The following is a 22,077-nucleotide window of genomic DNA, read 5'->3' as shown; positions in this document are numbered from 1 at the left end:
TTACAGAGTGGAATTCAGCCCAAAGCATTTAGAGTAATTTGAAATGACTTGTTACTGTACTCTACATATTAGTTTTGACATTTTGTATCAGCAAGATACTGATTATTGCATGAACTGCATGGGTATACATCACCATATTCTAGCCGGTAACTCTCTAACCACAAGTGAATTACCAAAGGTCTCCTTACTCCTGCAAAGAAATGGCATATCAGACCAAAAGCCTTCAGGTGTCTATGTCCTTTTCTAACCTGTTCTGAAAGAGACTTTTCCTTTTATGTAACAACTCCTGACAGTCTCTTAGCTTTGTATGTGTGTTGTAGTGTAGGTGTTTATGTAACATGTCACATGCACACTCTACTGTAACGTGCACAGACTCTTTTTGGCTGTGGGTGTGTTGCATTGTTGGTGTTTATGTGGCAGAAGTGTCAGGCACATTCTATTGATTTATGGCAGCTATCTTTGAAGTCATTGAACTTCACCTTATTGTTATAAATTAGCAATAGACATAGGCACATGTGTGTAAGTCAATGTCCCCAAGTTTCAAATCATCTGAAATAATTAATTCTATCAGTTTGGTATATTTTTTATTCCATAAATAGTACGATATTTTAAAGTATTGTGCAGGTGTCTTTAAACAGAGAGGATGTTACCTGCAAAAACTATCTTTGCCAAAATTGGATATACATGGTTTACACAATGTAAAGCAAATTATGCAAGAAGCTAGAGACAGAGAAGTGTTGTCTAGTGGTCTGAGCACAAAACTAATACCCAGGAAACTCCTGACGTCTCATCCCTACTCTGACAATGAAGTCGGGCCTTGGCTATCATTTAATCTCCCTCCATCTCTGAAATGTGGATACCTCACAGTAATGTTGTGAGGATTGATTAATTAATGCCCATAAATTGCCTTGAAAATAGCAAGCGTTAAGTATTTTACAACTCCAGATTACTTTTTGTAACCCTGATGGAAAACAATGCCAGGGTTCTGTGCAGTAGTAGTAGTAGAAGGCTGCAGGGACATCTAGTCAGGAAGTCTTACTATTAACAAAGTTATGCAGAGAAATACCTGTTTTGGTTAATGGACTAGAGAACAGCTGCTGAAGAAGTTTGTTCTCTGAAGTTCTCAGCACCACCACTATATCAGCAGGAAGAGTGTCTCTGTTCTTCTCAAGGAAACCGTAGGCATCATATAATACCTAGGTGTCGGAGACAGAATGAATAAACAGCTGAAATAGACTACCAAAACCCTGTCATTTACTTTAAACAGGCAAGTTGACCAAGTAAGCTAGTTCAAACCTGACAAGCTGGTGAATTACTGCAGTGTTCTCAAAGTGTGAGCTGGCTTTAGACAGCATCTGCATTCATAACATGTCATTGGTATATCAAATTGGTTTAAGTGGCTTAGGCTGAGTCACACTGTATTACGCTGTATCACATCAAACTATGACGTGCCCAATGCAACATAACACAGTGTAGCACCACACTCGCCACATCACTTGACAGGTTACACATGAAATATGCAATGGTTTTCAGACGGAGCAGCCACTCTGCATTTACTGCATGTAGCCAGAGTGTGATCCGTAATTAAATCTTCTGGAGAAACAGGAGTAAATTTCATATCCAGCACACTGGCAAAATGGATACAAAATGTACTACCACTGTTACCAAATGGATATTTATTCATCTGGGATCCTCTCTTTAATTTGCACTGGCTTAGGGCACAGTATTTTTAAAATTTTAATTCTGAAGGCTTTGAAAGGCAAAACTGCTCTGAATTGTTTTTCTCACAGTTATTAGTAATCAATGATCAAATCTTTGTATCAAAATTGGAATAGAGTTATTCTGCTTTAGATTTTATTTTTTAAAACTACAGTAATTTCCAGCATCCAGCTTTACTATAAATGGCCTCAGTGCCAGAAAAACACAGCCACAGCACATGGGGCAGGTCTACACTACCGCAAGGATCGACGCTCTGAGATCGATCCACCGGCAGTCGATTTAGCGGGTCTAGTAAAGACCCACCAAATCGACTGCAGATCGCTCTCCAGTCAATCCCTGCACTCTACCCCCGAAGAGAAGAGTAAGGTAAGTCGATGGGAGATTTTCTCCCATCAACCCCCTGCAGTGTAGACCCCGCGGTAACTCGACCTAAAGTACATTGACTCCAGCTACCTTATTCACATAGCTGGAGTTGCGTAGCATAGGTCGACTTACCGCAGTGGTGTAGACATAGCCAGGGTCTTAAAGTTACATTAGAGCTAAATTTGGCCCTACTGTGGAGAATGACTGAAAGTCAACACTGCCTCTAGGATTTGACATTTGGGCGGCAAAGAATTTACTGGAGCTTTGTGGAACTTGGGTTTCCTTAACAAACCCCAAAGTTGGGCAAGGCTTACCAGAAGATTTGTGGAGGTTCTTGACCCTTGCATTGAGCATGAGCTGAGGTCTGCATGGAAATCATGCAAACCTAGGCTGCTTTGGTTGAGTTTTGTTTACAATTGGGAATTTAGACCTCAAATTCCAAACAAAACTCAGTGGACATGAAACCAACTAAAACCAAAACTGTTGAGTTCTGCAGAGCACTAGAATATACCCACAGTATGTAGGAGGGGAATTCTTCCAGTCACTCCTCTGCCCTCTACAGGAGTTTAAAAAGAAAGCACTATTGCAGAGAGTTTTAAACTCTGTTTTATTCATTGAACCTCCTTTCCTTTCCTGCTCTTTCTCTTCCACACAAACAATTACTACTGAGTATATGTGTTAATGGATAGAGATGTTATAATTGGCAGATTGTTCTGGCTCAAGGGGAGCCACCACTTCTACGGAATGTCTCAGCTGGGGTGACCAGATGTCCCAATTTTATAGAGACAGTCCCGATATGTGGGGCTTTGTCTTATATAAGCCCCTATTACCCCCGTCCTGATTTTTCACAGTTGCTAACTGGTCACCCTAGTCTCAGCTGGGGTGGCATTTCACATGTCGGGATGCCACCTCCAGAACTGTAAGGAGCATTTATAACATGGGCAATTTTGAATTGCAAATCTTATCACAAATTCTAGGTTTCTTTAAAAACAATTAAACCATTAAAAAGAGAGAAATCTGCAAGCAATTTAAATGCCTCTGGATGGAATAGATAGTGACTATACCACTTATTACATTCAGACCATATGGCCTTTACCTTTCCAGCATAGTGCTGAATGCCAAAACACAGCTCCACTCGTTTGGGCCTCCAAAAGTATTTGCATCTTAAATTATCTTCAAACTTATCTAGTCATTAAAAAAAGGTAACTGTTAAAGGTGAACCACAGCAATTTAAATCACAACTCTCCACCATAATTAGGGACAGCTTACAACCCAAAAAATCAGAATTAGTACAAAATACTCTTATAAGTTATCACACTGTCCACCAATGATGTCAGCCTTTGTCAGCTTTTCCTACGAGCACCTGTGTTCTTTCTTCCAAGTTGCCACTTATAAATGAATAGCCTCCCCAAACTAATCCTTCAAATCCCTCACGACTCACTTCTAATGGGATGCCTATTGGAAACTAACAAATGACAATGGCTTGGTAGGTAGAACGCTAGAAGAAACTTCTCGTATTTATCCTATTTATTTATTCATTCGTTTATATCTTATATTTTTAATAAATAACCAACTCAAAGCCTTCTAGCTATGTACATATCTGCCCTATGTGAATGCTCTTGTTCCTTCCCATAGTTTGTTATATCCACAAGAAAGAAAGGGCACAACACTCCAGCCAACAACTATGTCCCCTCCAAGATTACACCTGTCACTTCTGTGGGAAAATCTTCAGGGCACGAACTGGGCTCCTCAGCCACCTAAAAACCCACCAATGAACCCCCTTGGCAGACAACATCCTCGCATCAAGGGATAGCCAAAGAAGAAGATATCCACCTGCACGTTCATTTAAATACATGTTAAGGTCTTTAGGCATCTTTTATCCTGCATTTGAACTTCTACAGAAAAACAGGCTTATTTCCAAAGGGGCCTTCTGGGATATGTCTACACAGCAATTAAACACCTGCAGCTGGCTGCTTGGGCTTGGGCTGCGGGGATGTAAAACTGCAGTGTAGACACTGGGGCTTGGGCTGGAGCCTAGACTCTGGGACCCACCCCACTCATGGGCTCCCAGAGCATGGGCTCCAGCCTGAGCCTGAATGTCTAGAGTGCAATTTTACAGCTGCGCAGCCCAAGCCCCGGTTCTTGAGAAATACACACACTCCATGAGGTACATGCCCACAATACACTGAGCTAACAGAAAGAGAGATAGCTTATACAGCTGAGTGAGAACAAGGCCTTTTCTGCCCTGCGAGATAATCCTGTGATATTTTGTACTGAAACCAGTGCCTGAATAGTGAAACTTCCCATTGCATTTGTTTATCTCTATCAGCAGTTATGGGCTTGATACAGGAATCACATGGAGAAATTCTCTGGCCTAAATTATGCCGGAGATCAGACTAGATGATCAGAATGGTCCCGTCTGGCTTAAAATCTGTGAATCTTAAATTTCATGATTTTTTTCTATTTATGTTTCACACTGCCACTAAAATATTCTTTAGTTTAAGACACAGAATTAGGCTTGGAGATTTATTTGGAGTGAGTTGCTGGCTGGCACACCTGCATAGAGTCAAAGATCTCAACTTGCAACACACATCTTGAGATCTTCCAGCACGCCCTGATTTCAAGGCAGCAGTAATAGAATTGAACAGCTCTGAGTCAGGGAGTCTGCCTATGGGGAAATGTAAGCTCAGTATTCAATACTGGCCTATTTATAAGACCCACAAGCAAGCTTCCAGCTCCAGCACATGAATGGGGATTGGAATGAAACTCTCTCATTCATTGCACCTTTGACCTAAAATCAAGTGTGGACCCAGTTCTCTGGAATTGAAAAACGTGTGTATGCACTATGCTATCTAACCTGCAGCTATTATTTTAAGGCAAAATTCAGCTCTCTAAATCGCAGTGAGTAGCTCTACTGTGTGTTCCATTGACAGAAACAGGAGCTCTGTGTTGCTGATCGGAGAGGAGAATTCCACCCTAACTAAATAAAAATAGGATCATATTTTAACATTGGCTGCACACATTTTAAAGTTGGCAACAAGATTTATTAAAATGTTAATAAAATAATCATCAAGTTAAGGAAATATCTAGTCAGATGGCACAGCAAAATCACACTCACACACTTTCTACTTATGATGAGGCAATCTATAATAAAACAGTGGTGTGTAATGGGGTAATGATGTTAAAAGCCAGGAAGATCTGAATTCTACCCTTGTCACTACTACTAACTCAATGTATGGTCTCGGGCATGTCTCTCTTCCTTTCTCTGTCTCAGTTTCCCATCTCTTAAATGAGGATAAGAATCCTTGAAGTACCTAACATACAGCAGCATTGTGACGATTATTTAATATTTGTAAATCCCGTAGATTGTAAAGCCCTATTTAGATAGGTATTAATATTTAAACCATAAAATAACATTAACTGTATAAAAACAACAAGAAACTAGCAAAATAGTTGAAGTGAGCACTTGAGCAAAAAGAGAGAAAATAAATACTTAAGTAAATAATAATCCATTTATTCATGTCTGAATATTGGTGATATCATAGCAGAATTTTCAGAAGCCTTCTCAATCCATTGCTAATGCCACGGACTCAGTGGTTATGTAGACTAGCAAAAATGCTATAAGATGTCATGTCTCTCACTCAATGTGTATCAGTCATTCTTTAGAGGTTTTTAAATTATTATTCATACCAACTAAAGTCAGGTCTGTCGCCTGGGGAAATCGACTTTCTTCGTCAAGTAGAGAAAGTACTCCCATTGGTTTCTGGAGGAACATATCTAGAAGTGGACGATTGTCCTCATACTCCACTGTAGTAGCATCAATGCCCTCATTCTGATATTCCATCTACAAAGTCATAAATACAGTTAATACTGAATTGACCATGAGAACATTACCATCAGGACATTTCTGGCACAAAGCTTCTTTCTTGTTTATAGGACCTTATAACATTTAATTGCCTACAAAGCTCACAACAATTGTGTGGCAGCAAGGTCACAATGTCGTGTGGGAAATGGGTCTATCTGATTGAAGTCTAGTCTCTAAACTTCCATTTTCTTGTTCTGTAAACTCTTAATTTTTCTTTAGCTTAAGTAAGATTTGTATTAACAGAAAGCGACAGCGCTTTTTCTTAGAGATGACCATATGATCAAGCCATAGAATTGTTAGTGGCCTAATTCTATGCCAATAAAAAGCCCAGAATATTTTAAGATATGCTAAGGGAATGGAAATATGAATGGATGGAAGTAGGAGTGAAGAAAGAAATAACAATAACTTAATTAAGTCTTCAATCACTCTAGACCACATTTCTTTCTTTGGTTTGGTGACTTAGGTTGTTACAGAACTGCTAGTAAGAGACGGGACTTTCCAGAATGATCAAAGATCAAACTCGCCTACCCTCAACCTGGATTGGACCACAGTATCAGAGTGGGAGGTCTATGATCCCTGGATTTGCTTGGAAGATTTCCCAGGATGTGGCATGGGGTAGAGTGAACTAGAATCGCAACCTTAAAGATCTAAGGGACCATAGGTGTTTCTACCAGGCCACCACAACACCAAGAAGGGCTGCTGCCATCCCCCAACACCCTTTCCCCTAAAAAGAAGAGCCAGACCAAGACCACTTTAGGCTACGCCAGCTGACTAGCCAAGTGCGCAGAGGCAGCCTGCTGGCCAGTGTAAAATACCAACTAGAGATGATGTCACCTGGTCCCCTGAATTACAATTTTTACTTTGAAAATCTGAAACCCAGCAAGCAGAAGCACCGTTAAAACATTTTTCTTTTAAAAAACTTTTATTATTTTTCCTATTTTGTGGATTGGTAGAGGCGCCTACTTCCTGTATTCATTATTTTTTCTGTTAACACTTTTTAGATATGAAAGAGAAAGGGGGAGGGGGGAGGAGAGAGAAAGAGAGAATGTTAAAGACATAGCACATGTGTATCCAATTTCTAAGTAAATCATATCTTAAATCACTTTGTGTTACCCTTTTGTTCTGCACTAACAAGGGAAATTATAGGTTGTTAATCATTCTGTATTACAGTAGAGCTAAATTAATCAGGAAAAAGTCAACCACTCAGTCAATGGAAACCTTGAAGGAATCTAGCTGCTTCAGGGATCTGAGAAGTAAATTACATCCCCTTAGCTTTCCAGGCTTAAATATGTATAAGACTTGATCATGCACTATGCTAACTTCATGATTTAAATCCTGATTGTGTTCATCCAGTGATTTGATCAATTGCTGATTTCATTCCATATTATTGTCAATATGTTGATTTATTAACTCAATTATAATTTTGGTTTGATAACTGTTCTCTTTAATCCTTTGTTTAATAAAAGTCATAATAGTTATTTTTAGTAAGAAGTTTCTTGAATTTTAGGTTTGTCTTTTTATTAATTTGTAATACAATCCATAAAAATTACCTAAAACTAGTTTTTCTTTCAAAAATGCCAGAAGGGTCACAACACTCTTCCCAATGGCAAAAAGTCATTTAGTAAAGTTTCTAAGTGCTACGTAGCTCTGTCCCTAAATTAGTACCTGTATCCCTCACAATATGGTATATTGTTCAGCCACAGTCTTGTATTAGAAATAAATTTTATATATCTATAAAGAGAGAGATAGCTTACAATCACAGCAGCCTTAAATCTACCTGTTCAAGTGCAAAGATGTGCTGATTGAAATAAAACTGGATTTGTTCATTAGCAATGTTTATGCATAGCTGTTCAAAGGAATTTCTTGTGAAGTTCTCAAATCCAAAGATATCCAGTATCCCAACATTCATCCGGCTTTCAGCATTGCTATGTAGAAAACACACAAAAAATCCAACATGGAGCAAAACCCAGGAAAAATAAAAAGAAACAGGATAATCAAGATCAGATAAAGCAACAGAGAGTCCTGTGGCACCTTTAAGGCTAACAGATGTATTGGAGCATAAGCTTTCGTGGGTGAATGTCCACTTCGTCAGCTTTTTACAGATCCAGACTAACACGGCTACTCCTCTGATACTCAAGATCAGATACTATCATTAATTCAATCCACCACAAAAGGAAAAGACACAGCCTGTATAAATCAAACACAGCTTGTGCATTTGTTTACAGTCATTACCACACTTCTTTTTAGGGTGACCAGATAGCAAGTATAAAAAATCAGAATAGGGCATGGAGGGTAATAGGCAACTATATTAGACAAAGACCTGACTATCAGGATAGACACGATAAAATCAGGACATCTGGTCACCCTATCCCTTTTCAACTCTGAGATTCTTGCATTACACAAGTTCTGCTAAGGTTTTGGGAGGAGGAAGAGAGAAATCATTGGGAAGTGCTGATTCTAAGCAGCGCCTCTTTAGAGGTATTCAGGGAATGGTTCCAGCAAGTAAATCTCAACAGAAAACTATTTGACAGCCTCCTCAGGTAGAAGAGGGCTGTGTAGACTCCTAGGTAGGCAACCTAGATAGCCATGCTGAAGTAGATTGAGAAAGAAAGAGGAGTTCTCATGCACTGGCCATGGAAGAGGAGGAGCTCCCCTCTGCTGTTGACAGAAGAAGGGAAGCTGTGCTCCCTCCATTTCCCATTACTTTGACCCTGCCTAAGCTAGACAGACAGGCAGTCTCAGACTGTGGTCTGCATCCTTTACTGTGTTGAGCTCAGTTATGAGGAGACAAAAGAAAGAGAAATGTAAGACACCTTTCCAGTTCCCCAATTCTGGCACTATCAGGGAATGAAACAGCCCCCAGCATAACTCAAAGCTGCCTAAGGGCTGCTCTAACTTACACCACCACCAGCTGTCCCATGAGGACATATGTTGCTGCAACCCTGCCCCCAATATATCCTCTCCATGCCTTCCCTCACTTCCAACATATCCTCTCCATGGAGAATGTGGGGGGAGCCAACAAAATCAAAGCAGCTATGGCAGCTTTACACCACCTGAGGGATTCACTTATGCTTGGGAATACCCAGTTGCTCCTTGAGAAGTGCAAAGCAGCTAGAACGGGGTCTGAGGATCTGTCTTTGTTCCAGGAAAGAAATAAGATGGCACAGTGTAAACATTTCCATAATGCAAATTGGCATCAAAGTTTTCATAATTAAATGTTTTGACAGGTGGTTTTAACAGCTTGCATTGGAATGTCAAAAATATATTCATTAAGTAGCTGTTCTGTAATCATTTGTATCTATATTTTATCACTAATTTAACACTACTTGAGAACTGGAAGGATCACATAGAACAATACTTGTGTTTAATATACCCAGCCTACTCTAATTGGTTATCTATGGGCGTCTGGTATGATTTTCATGCTTACCAGATACACAGACTCTTTTCAGAGACTTGCCTGGGATTTTAACCACACAATTCTCATTGATTTCAGTAGCCAAATCCCAGTCAGCTCTTTGAAAAGGATGGGGTTAATGGCCTGGAAACAGAATTCAGGATCACAGCATGAAGGCCATTTTGAGGTCTTTTCCAAATAAACACAGTATTCCTCCAGCAAAATCAAAAATACAAAAGGGGATGATCCCATCACACGCACGTCAGCAATATGTAACTTGCCATATATTTTTATCTGGCTGCAGCAGTGTATTAATACGATTTACAATCCAGCTGAAGAGTCGACCATAAAGTGCTTTAGACATGGCATCTCGCACATCAGCGGCTTTGTCCACAGTGTTTGTTCGGATAATAGTCTCTCCTCGTGTTACAACACAGTGAGAGGTTAGAGCTTCCTGGAGCTCTTCTGAACCAATACTGAGCAGTGCAGCAGCTGGAAGATAACAGATGGGAAAGATGGCTGTGACTGGAGAACAAAAATTGCCAGCACTACCTACCTACTACCCATCAGTTAGAGATTCTTACAAATGCAATCAAGCTGCATTTATAGAACTGATAATATTAAAAACATGTTTACCATTATCTAAGGCCTCTGCATTGGGAACTTCACTTTTATCAGTTTGGTGTTGTGAGGAAATGGCAGCAAACTCAATGTTTCCTGTATTCAAGATTCCAGCCAGAATTTTGTAAACTGAATGCACTTCCTGCAAAATGAGACAAGAACTACCTTAACAAGACACAGTTAGTTAGTTGTAGCCCCCAAATGCGGTCTGTTTAAAAATAAGATCGGAAGAGTGTGTGTAAAGCCCATTGGGTCATTCTGGTAGCTAGTTCATGATTAATCTCTTACCTCATCAGTGAATCCTATGATCCTAAAGCAATGTTGAATTGCTTCAAATTGTCTTCCATATGAGTCTTTAGTAATAATATCTTGCATTACTCTTCCAGTTTCATTATCAATATACCTAAATAAAATGGCATAATTAAAATGCTGTGTTAACAGATGTACAGCTACAAACCCCACTGATTTCAATAGGATTGCATCAGTAATGGAGCAGACCACTAATTTCAATGTTTTTTAACCAAATAAATATTGTCGTGCTAATCGAAAAGTTTTTGGATTATTTTCTTTCTATTAGTTTTTATTCCTTCAGCACAAATTAAAATGTTATCCCAACATTATAGTTTTTCAATGAAGAGACAGAAAGCAAATGAAATTAGTAACTCAAATTTAACGAACAAGATTCAGCCCTGAAGTAAGACACTGCAATTCCATTTACTTTAATTGAAATGCACTTTCTACTACTACTACTGCATTCAAGTAGAATTTGCCCTAATATTCAAAGAGTAACATAAAATTAAACCAATATATTTTGAGTTTCTCCTGCAGTATTACCAGAAAGCTCTACATTCACAGCCATTCATTTCTGGGGATAGAGAAGACCTGAAAGAAGGAATGAAAATCTAGATAATGAGGAGATGGCTTTTTTCCCTCTTATTATAAATGCTGCAAGTCCTCAAAGAAAATAATAATGTAATTCCTTGTTGTCCATCCTCATCTGTACTTGGGAGGATTAAGAAAGATCCATAAGGGATAAAGAAAGATTAAGAGAGATTTTAAAGCATCACACTGAAAGCAAGCCCCGATCAATAGCCAATTACAACCGCATTAAAAACAAATTAGTGATAGTTACCTAGGAGGTTTTTTTTCAGGAAGTCTATACTCAGAAAGTTTCTTCTGATGAAAAAGACCAGCATAAATATAGTAAAATATATGGAAGTTTTTTTCTCCTCTGGAAAAAAAATGTATTATTTTAAAGCTTACAGGTATATCTGCATCTACATGTTTTCACTATGTGTACACTGTCAAGTTAATGGAAGAGGGATTGATCCTATGCTCATTGAAGTCAATGGCAAAGCTCCCATTGACTTTAATGGTGCAGGATCAGGGCCAGAAGCAGCAAAAGCCCAATGAAAAGCTCTTCCATCTTATCTGTTGAACACACAAAACCCACCCAACCAGACAGTGGCAATGAGTCTGAGATCAGGCTCTTCTCCTTCTCTTTATAAGTTGTTGGAGGTTGAGCACAAAGGTACAATGATATGTTTATAGGAGATAGGCTCTGGGAGAAACAATATACTATACAGAGCATTCTTTACCAAACAATAGAGTGGTATTGGTCTCCAGCCCAGAAGAATGAAACTAACTGTACTTCCAGCCATAGTACAAGTGCTGTAGCACAAGCTGCCAGTGGGTTAGAACAAAATTTAATTGAAAAGTGTTTTTTGAAAAGTAAAAAAAAACCCAAAAAAAGGTAGAGTAGATTTGAAAGGTAAAAATATTATTAACCTACACAGCCTGCTTTATGACTCTGGATTTTTCAAGTAGATATTCAGAAATTTTTGCCCCCATTACAGCTCCTGTTGGTGTAAACATCATTTCCAAGTATTTTCCAAAACGACTTGAGTTATCATTGATAGCAGTGCAGGCATTCCCAAACGCTTCAACCAGAGGGTTCACTTGAAGAATCTTCTCACGCAAAGCGCGGTTATTGGCCTAGACAGAATAGACACAGATCAGAAAGAATGCCCTAAAAGAATGCTTACTCAAGGCTTCTTCCAAGCCTCTGAAACATAATGTGCATTATCATGTGTCCTACAGCTACTGGCACATGTGAATTGACCTAGTTACTGATACAACAACACACCCACATATTGAAGGGGAAAACAAAGTCTCTAGCAGGTATGAAGATATTGGATTTTTTCCCCTCTTTGCCAAATATGCGTCTTAGGAGGCTCCATATATTTTATTTAAATAAAATATAAGACAATAAATATCATTTAGGCTCTGTTCCTGCAAGCATTTACACATGTGTTTAACTTTAAGCACTTGAGTTTTCAAAGTGCCGTGACTTCAATGGAATTATTCATATGCTTAAAGTTAAATATGTGCATAAGTGTTTGCAGCAGCAGGCCCTTCCCAATTTCATTCTGGCACTGATTCTTATAGTCTGAATAATGGACCTAGGTCATAAGCACTGTAGATAACCAGAGGCACTAATCATTATGGGTTTGATCGTTTATCCATTTAAGTCAATGGCAAAGCTGGATCAGCCCCTAAGGTCCCAATTCTGCAAACAATGGTGCATGTGACTGACTTTAATGGGACAACGCATGTGCATAGAGTTAAGCACGTCCATAAGTCTTCGCAGGAGCTGAGCTTAAAACTAGCATTTTCTTTATGGTCTCTTCAGTGTAAAATATCAGATCCAAATTAATAACAAAGTCCCCAGTCTGTACTGCTCAATTTTCAGTGTTTTCAACAAGCTAAAAATAAATGCATCAGGGATTTTTTCAGCAAAGATAGTTTAAAAAACACTGATCACTGGGCTACCTGGCTGGCTATAAATACCTTTCCCAGGAAGGTCAAATGCTGGACAATCAGATGGGCGCTTTCAGTCTTTCCAGCACCACTTTCTCCACTGATGATAATGCACTGATACACAAAACAAAATCGTAAATGCATTGCTCACCATAAAGCTGATAAACTCAGATGTTCAACTACTACTTTTATATTGTTTTGAATATATTACCAAGACATCTTCAGAGTCAACTGTATATCAGTAAGAGTCAGAGGTATGTTTGTTTCTTTACTCTTTCGATTGATAAAAGGGGTAGGGTGACCAGATGTCCTGATTTTATAGGGACAGTCCCGATTTTTGGGTCTTTTTCTTATATAGGCTCCTATTACCCCCATCCCCTGTCCCGATTTTTCACAATTGCTGTCTGGTCACTCTAAAAAGGGGCATCATCATAATCGGTGGGTGCTTATACATGTTGTGGAGAGAATAAGATCCATAGAGCCCAATACTATGACACTATTTAAAACCTAGAGTCTTTTACTGGGAAAGTACAATCCTACCTAATGTTCAGTCTAAAAGCCTGATCTTGCACTTAAAAAGAAAATCCTCAGTGTTTGCTACCATGTACAGGGAACACCCTACGCACAGTGCTAATCCCGGAGCTGGAACAGCATCCTCAGCTTCTAAAGAAGTCAGACAAACAGATATGTATCTGTTCATGAGAGGAACCCAGAAGAGAAGATCCCATTCCTCCTGTACCTGGTGTCAGAACTAACAGATCTGTAGCCACAGATTTTACTGATTGGCTCAACCAACCCTGAGAGTCCTAGGCTCAAAGATTAGTTTTACAGTAGTCTTTTGGAAACAGCAACCAGTAAATTAGCTATGCTGACCGTATACCAAGATGCCTATAAATAATTAGCTACCTACGTTCAAGGATATGGATTCAGAAGGCAAAATGAGTTTGTAATCATATATGAGGCACTTGAAAAAATTAAGATTTACAAAATAAACTTGATGGGCTGATTTCAAAATGATGAACTTGCTTCTTAACTTCAACAAATTCCCCCATCATTTATTCTACACACTAGTTTCTTAGCAAAACCCCTCAAGAGTTATATAACTAATAGCCATATCTAATGGACCCTTGGTCTCTGCACTCCCCAAAACCCAATAAACTGTCAATTCTCTTTCTCCTTTTTCATATGCAGGGTCCATTTATATTCATCTTTGTCTGGTGTATTCTGAATGTGGTTTTATTGTATTATTTTATTGTGTTTTTAAGCCTTCTTTAAAGTATTTACTATGAACTAATGTGCAGCATGCATGTCAAGGAGGATTTTATAAATAAAATCATTATTATTCCCCAATACCCATATCTATGCGTAGTACAACATGTGAAAAGGAATACAAGATTACAATCTTAAAAATATTGTAAAAAGGAATCCAGTTTCTGTACACTATATTTCCATTCTCATTAAAATCATTGTCATATAATTGGATTTGCGTCATCATTACATTTATGTTAGAACTCTCATTATTATATTTTACCATGAAAATGAGTGATTCCATCGTTAATGGTTTGTATTTTCTGTGACTTGTAGTCACATGGACTGATTCTCCATTGTCTTCCACCTGTGCAAGCTAAGTGCAAAATGCTACTGATATGGCAGCATTTTACACACATTTTGCACAGTTGTAAATAAGTGTACCAGATGCAAGATAGTACAGAATCAGGCCCTGTCATAACTATAAAGGGAAGGGCAACAGCCCTCCTGTGTACAATACTATAAAATCCCTCCTGGCCAGAGACTCCAAAATCCTTTTACCTGTAAAGGGTTAAGAAGCTCAGGTAACCTGGCTGACACCTGACCCAAAGGACCAATAAGGGGGCAAAATACTTTCAAATCTTGATGAGGGACAGGCTTTTGTTTGTGCTCTTTGTTTTGGTGGGAGTTCGCTTTTGGGACTAAGAGGGACCAGAGATCAATCCAGGCTCTCCAAATCTTTCCGAACAAGTCTCTCCTATTTCAAAATTGTAAGTACAGCCAGGCAAGGCGTGTTAGTTTTATCTTTGTTTTCTCAACTTGTAAATGTACCTTTTGCTAGGGTGTTTACCTCTATTTGCTGTAACTTTGAACCTAAGGCTAGAGGGGGGTCCTCTGGGCTCTTTAAGTTTGATTACCCTGTAAAATTATTTTCCACCCTGATTTTACAGAGATGATTTTTACCTTTTTCTTTAATTAAAAGCCTTCTTTTTAAGAACCGGATTGATTTTTCCTTGTTTTTAGATCCAAGGGGGTTGGATCTTGATCCACCAGGAGTTGGTGGGAGAAAGGAGGGGGAATGGTTAATTTCTCCTTGTTTTAAGATCCAAGGGGTTTGGATCTGTATTCACCAGGGAATTGGTGAAGAGTCTCTCAAGGCTACCCAGGGAAGGGAATTAGCACATTGGGAGTGGTGGCAGTGGACCAGATCTAAGCTGGTAGTTAAGGTTAGCAGTTTTCATGCAGGCCCCCACATCTGTACCCTAAAGTTCAGAGTGGGGAAGGAGCCTTGACAGGCCCATAGGGCAAAGATCGTCAGCTGGTGTTATCTGGAATCGATGGAGCTACGCTGATTTACACTCACTGAGGATTCAACTTTATAGTGTCTACTACTGTACCATGACCTTTTCAGTAGTCCTAAAACTGACTGGATTGCTGTTCCATTTTTCCTGCTATACATACATGCTCTGGAACAGAAAGTTTCACAAAGATCATTGACTAACAACACAGAATACTAAACTTAACCTAAGTAATACAGCATTCTATGACTAATATTAAGTATAAAAAGAGATAAACACGTTCTTACCTGATCCTTGCTGAAAGTTACCATGCCCTGGTAAGCAGCATCGGCAGAGGCAAATATGTGGGGGGGATTTGATGACCGCTTCACACCATGGTAAAGCTTGGAAAACTAAATGAAAAAGAAATCTGTCCAAATAAATTTTTCACCCCATGTAATCAGGGATGTCGGGAAGGATGGTCTGGTGATTAGGATGCTGGCCTGGAAAGATGGTACAATTCCCTTATGTGCCGCCAACTTTCTCTATGATCTTGAGCAAGTCACTTTGTCTGTCTGTGTCTCAGCTCCCCATCTGTAAAATGGGGATAATAGTATTGCCCCCTCCCATAGAGTGTTGTGTGGATAAATATATTAGAGATTGTGACGGCTCAGATACTTTGGTGATGGGGGGGCACATAAGCTAGATAGAGATGTTCTCCACAGAGTAATGTTTTAAAGCAATTTACAATATTTTTAAGTCCTATTTAAAATATATTTTTGTGGTTTTCAGTGACCAAGACTCCTAACCATTTATGGGCCTTTTCTTTCTTGTGCATCTTCAATTTTACAATCTACAGCCGGTACTATCCTCATCTTGGTGTTTCTCTTACCTGTGGAGAATATATGCTGAGATTCTGGAAGGGGTTTAAGGCTATTAAAATGTCTCCAACATAAGTATAAATTTGTAGATCGGCATAACGCTTCTGAAGTTGATGGATAATTGTATCCTAGGATTATAAGAAGTTTGACAGTTAAATATTTTTCCAGATAGCAAGATTCATTGTAAATATATTGAGAACACTGAGTAATAACTGATTATCTTAAATGTTATTTGTCATTTATGTCAAACAATGACCTCACAAAACCAAACCAATATTTTCATAACCTCATGCATCTCTCTACAGTATTGCAACAAAACCAAATTAAAAGCAATAACCCCCCCCCCTTTTTTTTAAGTTTATGTTGTTATGCCTGCCAGAAAAGCAAACACTTAACGCAGTAAATGACCATATAGGTTATCGGATTGGGGGTGGGCAGGGTTCATTGCTATACTTGCGTGTAAACTGTCATTTAATTTTTGTAATTTGACTCTTCATGCTCATGAGTTCATCATAGAACAAAAAGGAACATAAAACAACATCATAATTTTTCCAGTATTACTCCATAAATTTGTTTGAAATGGGAATCCAGCACATTTTTATATTATATATTGTTCCTGTTGGAATACAAGTTAAGGTTCCCCCCAACTAAAATTAACAGGTTCTCTGCACACATGTGGTGTATTAAAACTTGGAGATTATATGTATGGGTTTATCACTGTTTTCATAATAGAGTCTTTATTATCTGTAGCTGGGACATTCCTTTAAATACATTATTGGTTTTGAAGAAAAATTATTCTAATCCTGGTTTTTGAGGCTAAGCTTCAATTTTTTTGCAAATAGAAAATAATTTAAACTAGCATCATCCATCATTCAGTTCTTCTGTGTTATAGGCTTTACTGAAACTGCTTTTATATCACTGCATAGAATATAAATGAACTTGTGATAGCAGATCAGAATCATGTGTGGAACAGTTATTCTTTTATGCCAAGACTATGAACAATTAATTTTGTGACATGATGACACTGTTAGAATAAAACCTATAAAGCAGAAGCAAGCAATACATGTGATATAATGGTCAGGGCTGAGAAACTGATGCCTGAATGGTACAGTACCTCATCTAGAACCTCTAGGTTTACTAGATCATCATCTAGAGAGTATTTGTCAGCCGCATCCACACGATAAGGTCTTCTAGTGTGTATTCGCTCATACCTGCAGGTGTGTTAACAGAGTATCAGTGTTAAAACACGATTCTAAAAAATGCATCTAGTGAGAGGCAATAATAATTAACTTAGGGGGTGATATTTTCAAACAGAAAACAGGCACACTCTCTAAACTACTTACCTTGGAACATTTTGAGGGAATATTTTTAAATAAATGGATCAGCTAGAAGCTCAACATAACTCCCATATTTTTTCCTTCACAAAATTTAACCCTTATCTTTTTAGCAATGCTCTCAGCTGAAGGATTATCTGTAGGCAGGCTGTCTCTGAATAGTATAGAAATCTTTCGAAATATCCTCCCCTTCTTTCCCACCTCCTCATCACAAGAAGTTAGTCCCATGTAAACATGAATAAATTACCAGTTCATCTAATTAAGTTTTTTTTTTTAGGAACTTTAGTTATTCCAACTACTGGGGCTACAACAAACAAGAAAGAGTACAATGTCCTTCCCATTACCTTGGTGTTTGCCAGTGCGTCACCTCAGATGACCCCGTACCTGGTCCAGAATAACATTTTTGAACCACAACTGCCATCAGACTTTAAATTCTATAGATGTTCAGTCAGCTTCTCCTCAGAGATTTAATCATAGTCTTTAAGCCACCCAATTAGAAGCAGAGACAAACTGTCCCATAACCCCTTTATAATCTGATTACACTGAAGGAATCTTTGAAAAAGCTGGTGTATTTTTTTAAATGACACTTTACATTTTATAAAGAAATGGGGACAAATTAAGAGTGTATGAAATGTCTTCCACTGAGGAGGTGATAGATGAACACCATGTAAACACGACCATGTTTTTCTTTACAACAAACATAATCAAAGCATAGCAGGAGGACACCCACCGAGATCCAGCAGCATCCTGCTGGGTTACACTAAGCATTGATCCGCAATGACAGCTCCTGACAGATTGCTGCTGCATTGGTTGCCATGAACAAAGTAGGAATCACATGATAACACATTCCGAACCAATGATAATAGTACATCAGGTAGGTAGGACAATACTAGCATGCTTCTGTTGACACCGCAGATTATGTTGCATATACATAATATGAAAGGTTGACGTGCAAAGAAAAAGATACCAGGTCTTTTTTCCTCCTGCATCTACAACTACTGACTTTTGAAAATCATGTTTCAAAAAGAAGCATAAGGGCTCTTGCTCTCCTCCTACCCCCAACACACATGCAGTTCCAAACTTAAGTTTTTCCTAGACAACAAGCAATCATACGGTCAGGTGCAGAAGAATTATTGATCAGAATTAGCCTTTTAGAAAAGAGGGAGGAGGTAGAGACATTTAACTACAGTGGCACCCTGACAAATGCAGATTACATTTAAGGATCTTGTTTCTTCTTTTTTTTTTTTACTTGTTTTCATTGTTTAGTTTTGGCTACTTAGTGCACTACATTTCTATATATTTATTTGAACTCTGATTGTGTAAAACAGAGTGAGGATACAGTTGTTTCAGCAGCAATGAAAAAAAACCCCAAAATACTCATTCCATTTTTTTTTAAACAGTCTTATTTATATTTTTCATCCTATGTTTCCACACAATCTGGTGGCTTACTATGCTGCTGCTATGCATAACCAAGAAGTGGCACAAGGAGAGAATGAACAGGAAGTGATGAATTAATAATTACCATAATGGGAGTCATTTCCCGTGGACAGCCTCGATAGGATGTGTATTAGTTGAAACTCCCGTCAAAGGGAACTTGTCATTTTCTGTTGTTTCCCTGTGTTTATTTTTTTAAAGGTGATATTTAGAGATTTACATTCATAATGATGGGCCAGATCCTCAGCTGGTGTAAATCAAAGGAGCTGATCCGGCCCATCATTGTTGTTTTTTTGTTTGTTTTTGGTTTAAGCTTAAATCCAGAGTCTCTAATTAAATTGTATAGAAGGATGTCATCATGAGTGATCAGATCCCTCCAAACATAGGAACATTCATTAATCTAGAACAGGGGTCGGCAACGTTCGGCACGCGGCTCGCCAGGGTAAGCACCCTGGCAGGCTGGGCCAGTTTTATTTACCTGCTGATGCGGCAGGTTTGGCTAATTGCAGCCCAATGGGGACGGCGAGAAGCGGTGCGGGCGAGCGATGTGCTGGCCGCGGCTTCCCGCCGCCCCCATTGGCCCGGGACGGCGAACCATGGCCAGTGGGGGCCGCGATCAGCCGAATCTGCCGCATCAGCAGGTAAATAAAACTGGCCCGGCCCGCCAGGGTGCTTACCCTGGCGAGCCGCGTGCCGAACGTTGCCGACCCCGGATCTAGAAGTAGAATAAATATTTTAATATCAGTTCCTTTATCTAGGGTTACCATCCGTACGGGTTTCCCCGGACATGTCCGGCTTTTTCAGCCTTAAATGGCCGTCTGGGGGGGGATTTCTAATGAAGTAGAAATGTCCGGGATTTCCCCTCCTGCGTAGTGCGGCGCGGCTGATTGGACGCCTGGCCTGATTGAAAGCCGCTCGCAGCCACTAGGGCCTCTAGCAGCCAGAGTCCCTCCCCCGCTCCCTCCTCCCCCACAGAACAGCGAGGAAGTGTTTGAGTCCACGTGGAGCCTGCATTTCTCCCTCTGCCGGGTGAGTGGGGGGAGAGCAAGGCAGGCGATGTGTGTAGAGGCTGCAGGGGGTGTGTGTAGAGGCTGCAGGGGGAGTGGGGAGCAGGGGGCACAGAGGCTGCACGGGTGGGGGGGTGCAGAGGCTGCAGGGCGAGTGGGGAGCAGGGGGCACAGAGGCTGCAGGGGCGGGGGGGTGCAGAGGCTGCAGGGCGAGTGGGGAGCAGGGGGCACAGAGGCTGCAGGGGAGGGGGGGTGCAGAGGCTGCAGGGCGAGTGAGGAGCAGGGGGCACAGAGGCTGCAGGGGCGGGGGGGTGCAGAGGCTGCAGGGCGAGTGGGGAGCAGGGGGCACAGAGGCTGCAGGGACGGGGGGTGCAGAGGCTGCAGGGCAAGTGGGGAGCAGGGCTCACAGAGGCTGCAGGGGCGGGGGGGTGCAGAGGCTGCAGGGTGAGGAGGAGCAGGGCAGGGAAGGGCATAGAGGCTGCAGGGGCTGCGGGGCGAGTGGGGAGCAGGGAAGCACTTAGCAACCCCCAACCAAGATCTGAGCGGGAGGGAGGAGGGGGAATGCGGGGTGCTCAGAGGAGGGGGCAGAGTTGGGGCAGGGACTTTGGGGAAGGGGTTGGAATGGGGACAGAGAAGGGGTGGGGTTGGGGCGGGGCCGGGGGTGGGGAAGGGGCTGAGTTGGGCCAAGGGCGGGACCGGGGCCCCATGGAGTGTCCTCTTTTTTAAATGTTTGAATATGGTAACCCTACTTTATCAGATGCACCAGGAAAAGTTATTGTCAGAAAGGATGATGGAAGGAAACATCGATTTTCAGACATTATTGAAGTGAAAGATTGCAGAAGCGATGTCAAATCACAGCAAATTTGCAAGTACTTTGGATGTGCCTATGTTTATACCATAGGAGGAGGTTACATTCATACCTAAACATCTCCAATTGCAGAGTGGCTTTGTAAACTAATCTGTTATCTGATTATATATTAAATTCCAATTGTTTGTTTTCCCTATGCGATAAATGAGTTAGTTTTATTACTGGAAACTTTCTTTTTATTCTATACAAACAAATGAGTAAAGAAACTATTCTTAATCAAACATAAGGAAAACAAAGACTTTGTGAATATATATTTTCCTGTGCTTAATTCATTTTCTTAAGTACATGATTAGGAGGAGGACATTAGGAGCATAACATCACAGTAGCTTCAGATCTCCTGCTCAGGGCCGCCCAGAGGGGGGGGCAAGTGGGGCAATTTGCCCCAGGCCCTGGGCCCCGCAGGGGCCCTGCGAGCCCTGGACCGGCGGCGGTCCAGGTCTTCAGCAGCCCCACGAGCCCTGGCCCGGCGGCAGTCCGGGTCTTCGGCGGCATTTCGGCGGCGGGGTGTCCTTCAGTGCTACTGAAGACACGGAGCGACTGAAAGCCCCCCCTGCCAAAATGCCGCCGAAGACCCGGACCGCCGCCGGGTGAGTACAAGCGCCGCAGCTCCCCTGCTTTGCCCCAGGCCCCCTGAATCCTCTGGGTGGCCCTGCTCCTGCTGGCCTCTTCAGTTTTCTGTTGACCCTACGGCCTGCAGATATGTTGACAGTGAGAAAGTAGAAGGAATGCAAATAGTAATACTTAATGGTTTTACCAATGTCAGCCCTCTGCAGTTAATATTTTACTTAAAAATATATTACCAAAAAGCTGAGGAAATCAATTTTTAATTGGGGAACAGCCATCAAAATATTTTTATGCACAAGATAAAAATCAGTGACAACTATTCTTGGTTTTGTGATATATATGTATGTGTGTGCGCGGGCACCTATGTATGAAAATAAACAAAAGAACACTGACATAGGATATTGGTGGCAGCAGCATAGGGGAGGATTATTTGGTCATTTGTGGAAGAAAATTTAAAGGGGTCATGTGGCCCAAAGAAGAAGACACCCTCACTGACAGCTCCAAAGTCAGGAAAAAGGCAGAGTGGACCAAAGATTTTCATCCATGTGGTGTCTGGAAGTACCAACCACCTTCTCAAATTCCATCAGAGTTCCTCTTTCTTGGCCTAAACACTCTTGGTGCAATGAAACGTATCACAGTTTTTACTTTATTCATATTTTATCTAGGACAAACATAGGAACAA

The 22,077-nt window shown here is 40.5% G+C and overlaps 1 protein-coding gene across 1 annotated transcript in view; it reads right to left on the bottom strand.

Annotated features, from left to right (window-relative positions):
• MYO3B (myosin IIIB) overlaps nt 1-22,077 on the bottom strand; it is a 285,486-nt gene that overhangs the window by 156,230 nt on the left and 107,179 nt on the right. The window contains exons 9-21 of the mRNA XM_024114809.3: nt 17,303-17,399; nt 16,200-16,316; nt 15,616-15,720; nt 12,813-12,896; nt 11,755-11,957; nt 11,095-11,193; nt 10,251-10,365; nt 9,978-10,104; nt 9,623-9,833; nt 7,725-7,872; nt 5,773-5,926; nt 3,179-3,267; nt 1,067-1,196 (exon numbers count right to left, since the gene is read on the bottom strand). Coding sequence (XP_023970577.3) covers nt 1,067-1,196; nt 3,179-3,267; nt 5,773-5,926; nt 7,725-7,872; nt 9,623-9,833; nt 9,978-10,104; nt 10,251-10,365; nt 11,095-11,193; nt 11,755-11,957; nt 12,813-12,896; nt 15,616-15,720; nt 16,200-16,316; nt 17,303-17,399 — 1,679 coding nt within the window. The remainder of the gene's footprint in view (nt 1-1,066; nt 1,197-3,178; nt 3,268-5,772; nt 5,927-7,724; nt 7,873-9,622; nt 9,834-9,977; nt 10,105-10,250; nt 10,366-11,094; nt 11,194-11,754; nt 11,958-12,812; nt 12,897-15,615; nt 15,721-16,199; nt 16,317-17,302; nt 17,400-22,077) is intronic.

Source organism: Chrysemys picta, chromosome 11 (genome assembly GCF_011386835.1).
Source record: "Chrysemys picta bellii isolate R12L10 chromosome 11, ASM1138683v2, whole genome shotgun sequence".
NCBI lineage: Eukaryota > Metazoa > Chordata > Testudines > Emydidae > Chrysemys > Chrysemys picta.
The sequence above is the reverse complement of the archived record's forward strand: the minus strand, read 5'-3'. Positions and strand labels throughout refer to the sequence as shown.